This window comes from Anthonomus grandis, chromosome 1, assembly GCF_022605725.1.
Source record: "Anthonomus grandis grandis chromosome 1, icAntGran1.3, whole genome shotgun sequence".
Lineage (NCBI taxonomy): Eukaryota > Metazoa > Arthropoda > Insecta > Coleoptera > Curculionidae > Anthonomus > Anthonomus grandis.
Window position 1 is genome coordinate 36,442,347 of NC_065546.1, and position 6,000 is coordinate 36,448,346.

Consider the following 6,000-nt stretch of genomic DNA (forward strand, 5'->3'; position numbering starts at 1 on the left):
TTATTTTGCTTATTAACTGATTTGCTGTTTGCAGTGCTCGCTTGTATGAAAAGAGATATCCAAATCGTAGGCAACCTCATCATAAAACCTTTTCTTTTATCCATCGTCGTCTTGGACAGACTGGAACATTAAGACGTCGTGGTGGAACTGGTCGCCCAAGACCAGCTAGTACAGTTCTGATTCAAGAAAAAGTATTACACTATGTGAAATGGGTATCTACAAGTGTTCGTGCAATTGCACATCAGATAGGATCATCTATATGAATTCGGTACATTGAGTCCTCTAGGATTACCTTTATATCCTTTTCATTTACAACTCTTACAAGATTTAAATCCTGAAGATTATCCACACCGGTTGGCTTTTTGTTAATGGTTTTTGAATCTTAACGAGCCTGGTTTTGAAAGAATATTATTTTTAGATGACGCATCTTTTACACGTGATGGTTACTTCATTACCAGAAACAGCACGATGTGGCACCTAGAAAACACGAATAACAATTTTCTGTAAACATCTGGGTTGGTATTTTTGAAGAGAGCATAATTGTTTACTTGTTGCCTGAGCGTTTGAATGGAGATATTTACCTCCATTTTTTATAAAATACTTTGCCTCGATTATTGTGAAACATCCTTACAAACCTTATAAACAACATGTTTGGTCTCAACATGACGGGGCACCTCCACGTCACGGTGCAAACGTGCACCGATATTTAGATTTATTTAGAGCGATTTCTCCAACGTTGCCTGGCCTGCGCATTCTCCCGATCTAAGTCCCCTGGATTTTTGGGATTATCTGAAAAGTTTGGTCTACGAAACATCTGTTCCTAATGAGGAAGATCTGCTAGCAAGCATAATGGCCGGCTGTACTCATGTAGAAGCTATTCCCGGAATGTTCCAAAGAATTCACGACTCAATGGCCCAACGGTGCAATCTTTGGCATTTAAAGTAACTATTTAAACAATAATTCATTTATTAATGAACAAATTAATGACTAAACTGCACTGCAAGCAGTGATTCAGTTAATGAGCAATGGTACCAAAAAAAAATAGTTTCTTGCTCTAAAACCCAAATGGCTCATTTGCGGATATATGTTTACTGGACAAAAAATATTTATTTTGGTGTCCCCTATCACCTTTTTTTTGATAAGTTTATTTTTTCTTTTTTTGGCCTTGTGCTTGGCAGATGTCTTAAAGTTTGTCGGTATATTTTTGGGACACCCTGTATACCTTGGATGTATACATCGCACATATACAGCATATCCATGAGTACGATGTACATATAACCAGCTAGCAAGATGACGTTAAGTAACGTCATTTTAGGAACGCCACATTGGTCATTTCAGTGTATTTGTTCATATTCATCATACAGAATGACGTCTGTTTTGCGGTTTTTAAAATTAATGACTTTCTTTTACCGCAGGTAAATGTTTAGAAAGTATTTTTCATCACCTATCTATTAACTATCTGTTAATCTATTTCATTTGTTTTGTAAATCATAAAAAAACAAGTAAAATAAAAAGGAACAGACAATATCGAGAATTGAACCCGGGATCATCTGCACCATTATTTAATATTTTAAGGATTTAAATATCGATAGGCAGTGGCGAAGCGTGAACTTTTCTTTCGGGTAGACAAACAATAAAAATTGTTAATTAGAAAAAAATGTGTATTCAATATTATTCACTTTAATGAAATAGAGAATGAAAGCGCATGAAATATTAACTCATAGAGAAAAATATATAGTGATATAAAAAAGAAAAAAATAATTACTACTAGCATAAAAAGATAGATAGATAAAAATAAATACTACTTACAAAAAAAAAAACAACATAGGAATAATCATAACTTATAAATCCATAATATCCATTATTTTAAAATTAATTAAAGACAAATAAAAACACAACTAAAATACAATTGCCAATATCAAACAATCGTTCATAAATAACCCCTAAAATATCCACTAAAAAAATCTTTTCTATACACCCAAAAATAAAAATACTAATTATTAAAAAATACAAAATTGAAGATGTATTGCGGCCGACCAGATCAAGCGTGTCCATAAACAATAACCCTCAAGAGCATAATAAAACAGCTGGTCGACTTCGATAGACAAAAGCTCAAATGTCTTTCCCCGCGAGTAAATTTTGCATACGTAATAGGCTGAAGACTGATGCGGCTGGACCTCTGTCACCTGCTTCCTGCTTGATGCGTAAATGGTTCGATTAGATGCTTCAAAGTTCGGAAGACAAATATCAATGTGTCTTCCTGGGGCTCGTATACATTAATTGGGTGTCAGCCCTGCATTTTTATTTTAATTGGTGCGTCAGGCGGGGCGCGCCTTAAATATTATAGATAGATAGATATTATAGCCGTTTAGATACTATATAATAATAGTAAGGAGAGCGACTACATTCTGTGTTATTTTTTTTTAAATTTTAATTCAACAATTACATTAAATAATTACGTGATAAATTAATGACAAATAACTGTATAATTTTGGGTAGACAGTGTCTACCTTGTCTACTCGTACGCTTCGCCACTGTCGATAGGAATTAATTTTTTTTAATGGCTGTTTTACTTGCCTCTGCCATGTATTCATGGCCATGGTGTGCGACTATATTGTGTAAGAAAACTAACTTACATTTTATGGCTTCTTCCAGTAGCAGTCTATCTTCATAAGATCCGTTTTTTTAAAGCGAATCATCCTTTTAACGTTTTGTTATTTGGTTTAATTACTCTTTTGACAGTTCGGAATTTTAAGTTAAGAAATAAAATCGTTATTCGAAATAAATTTCTATGAGTACACCTTACGAACAATATTAAATTTTAAAAATCTATTATATAAGTGTATGTAAAAACTACATTGTTTATAAAAAATTTGATATTTACTTCTATTTTTAATGAAAACATCTTCTCAAAAGGTAATGTCCTCCCGAAATATATATCGTTTATCTACAAAAACGTTTTCTTTTAAATAGCATGTCACCTTGACCTGAAGCCCTGACCTTAAATAGTCTTTAAACGGCGTCCTATGTAAATATTTGACGTCTTCCAGAAGCCTTCTTCAATTCCGTTTAAGACGCCCTTAGCCTTTATTTACGAAGTGATTTTGGACGTCACTTTAAGGTCGTAAAGACGTCAAAATGACTAGTCATATGACGTCATTTTGTGCTATCTATACATATAATATAATAGATGTTTATGAGACATGACCCTTGATTATTTTAAATATCTAGTATATACACTGCACATACTAATTGTATATTCCATGTCATAGGAGTGTATTATCCTAGTGTGTCACAAATGTATATTTATTTGATATCCATACCTAACATAAACAGAGCATTAAAAATAGACATAGCATTTACATATAATATACATATGTCTGCTATGTGGGTTTTGGATCAGACATTTCGTTATCGCGGCCCTGTATAATTTATACAATACAGGGCCGCGATTTTATAAACAATATATTTATACATATCTATTTCTTTCGGGCAGGCAATTTTAAAAATGGGGTTAAAATGATTATTTTCGCGCGATCAAAAGGTCAGTGATATATTTCCATAATAAATTAATGAGGTCTCAGAGATCAAATTAAGCCAATTAAGGTTTTAAATAGTTTTTGAAATTTACTTGAATCATGGCCCTAGGTCCGTGCATGCCATCGCATAAGGAGAAACCCAGCAAAGAACTCTTGGGCGGTCCATAATTTTCAGTTCCCGGAGAAAGTTTTACAATGCGACCACCTGAAATGCAGAAATGTTTCAAAGAGTCTTGGAGCCTAAACAAACATTTAAAATACCCGCTGACTCCAGAGCAAAATCGGTCCTGCCAGTCTTATCAGTGTAAATTTTGTCAATTTCTTGTTCGATTATGTTTTGTATGGTCTGCCTATAATTTGCTAAATTTTTGCTTATTATCATCACAATATATGTATAGAGAACAAACAGGCATTCAGAAATTTGGCAAAGCAACAAAAATGCAACATTGCCAAATTCAAATTGCCATTCTCTATATAAGCTGTTGATGTACCTTGATTTTGCCTTAAGTCATGCAGCATGTTGCTAACCTCACTGAGCTTATGCAGGGTATCTAATCTAGCATCTGCAATATCTGCAATTCTACTCTACAATGAAATATCCTAATAGCCACAATACATTCTATGAATGTTCTGAAATATAATTTCGAACTTACGTCTGCCGCTTCAATATTGTGTTTTAAATCGCTTAACTGGATCCGAACGTTATTGATGTACCAACCGACAACGGCTATAAGTAAAATATAATTGAATACATTTTAATAAATTAGCACGTGACGCACCAACGACCAATACAATCCCACCATTTTTGAACCATTTACGTTTACCATTGTTACATGGTGGTCCATCACAGTCCATGGGCCTTTGGTACCTTACTAATTCCTTTTGAAGCTGATTTTCGTAAGTTTCTTTGTTTTCAAGTTCCGTTAAGGTATCTGATAAGCCTCTGAAGCAGTAAGAGCTGGCTATAGAAAATTGATCACTGTGACTTTCTGATTCTTCTAGAACCAACGAGCCATTTTGGGGATCGCCACCAGCTTCTGTGAAAGTTAATGGGGTGTGGTGCAAAGTTGATTGTCTTGCTAGAAAAATAGTTCGGGATGTGGTATTCACATCATCATTTATTGTGGAACTTACCTGATAATCTGGTGTAATAACCGTGATAAGGTGTATAATATTCACTTCCTAAAATTATAGTAAAAATTAATAAAAATTGCGCGGAAGGTAACAAAAACCGAAAATACCGGTTGTTGATTGATTACTGATTGATACTCTTCTGTGATGAACCATGCTGTCAAGATGACGTTGCTTTATATGGCAAAATCGGAAATGTGTTTGACAATTTTCTTAATTGTTTACCATTAGGTAGGTTTTACAGAGTGTCTTAAAAATATCAGTAAAAAGTTGTCACGTATCGAGCGCGAGAGATGTTCTCCTCGGCAATGCTGCATAATCAGGTATTAAGACAGTTTAATTTGGTGACCACTGGCGTAGTAATTTGGGATAGATGTTTTATGTACCTAGAAGCATTTTTTTATATTTAAATAAATTATTATATTTTTGCCAATGGCGTTTGTGAGCAATTTGCTACTAGTTTTTCTTGGGAACAAAATAATTTTAAAGAAAATTTTTATGAATCTCCTGGGATTATAAACAATAATTCATATGTGAAATAGAGATGGGGGCATGTAGAGATTGAGTAATTTACGACCTAACTTGGCGCATCTCTTAACAATGACAATATACCAAAGTTCATCGGGGCAACTTGGTTAAACTATTTTTAAGATAGTGGCTCTATCAACTTTGTTATTGTAGATGGAACACCCTAAATTCTATTACATTTTTGCAATCTCCTTTAGGATCTATTTACTTTTCGTGTCTAATGTCCTAGATTTAAGTCTCGTGGTTTTTGACATATTTAAGTTTTTATATCAAAACTGATGTTTGCAAACTGTATAATAATTATCAATTTTTCTTAGAAGGGTTCTCATTATATTTTGTTAAGGTTTCTTATCAATTTTAATAGATTTTATAGAAAACCTCGATAATTATTATAACAGATTAGCTAAGAATATAAGGGAAATTTAAGAAACTAACTTTTTTCAAATGGAAACTCTATTTTTATAATTTAATCGTATTGTAACGTTTTTGACGTTCGTTAAAGTGTGAATTAAAAAAATCTTTTGTTACACAACTAGACTATTTAAACACTATAACTATTGATTTTCATCGTATTTATTCACTACTATTTATGTCTGATCTAAAATATAACGATATATCACAAATATCACCAATATTCCGAACTGCACAGCACTAAAGTGACAACGGCCTCCCAGCGGCGACACGGCTTCTTATATACTCGGCTCACCATGATTCCGGAAGATTCGATGATCTTCGAGATCTTGCGGTGTACCATACTTGTGTAATTCCGGAATGACGGAGAACCAGCTGGGTTCTGGGCGTT

General features: G+C 33.6%; 1 protein-coding gene across 1 annotated transcript in view; it reads right to left on the bottom strand.

Moving 5' to 3' along the window:
• The window catches only part of LOC126738354 (SUN domain-containing protein 3-like), an 8,592-nt gene extending 3,711 nt beyond the window's left edge, over positions 1 to 4,881 (bottom strand). Inside the window, exons 1-7 of the mRNA XM_050443649.1 lie at positions 4,781 to 4,881; positions 4,674 to 4,721; positions 4,319 to 4,618; positions 4,193 to 4,266; positions 4,031 to 4,124; positions 3,801 to 3,899; positions 3,632 to 3,744 (exon numbers count right to left, since the gene is read on the bottom strand). Coding sequence (XP_050299606.1) covers positions 3,632 to 3,744; positions 3,801 to 3,899; positions 4,031 to 4,124; positions 4,193 to 4,266; positions 4,319 to 4,618; positions 4,674 to 4,721; positions 4,781 to 4,826 — 774 coding nt within the window. The 5' untranslated portion in view covers positions 4,827 to 4,881. The remainder of the gene's footprint in view (positions 1 to 3,631; positions 3,745 to 3,800; positions 3,900 to 4,030; positions 4,125 to 4,192; positions 4,267 to 4,318; positions 4,619 to 4,673; positions 4,722 to 4,780) is intronic.
• Positions 4,882 to 6,000: the final 1,119 nt, after the last annotated feature.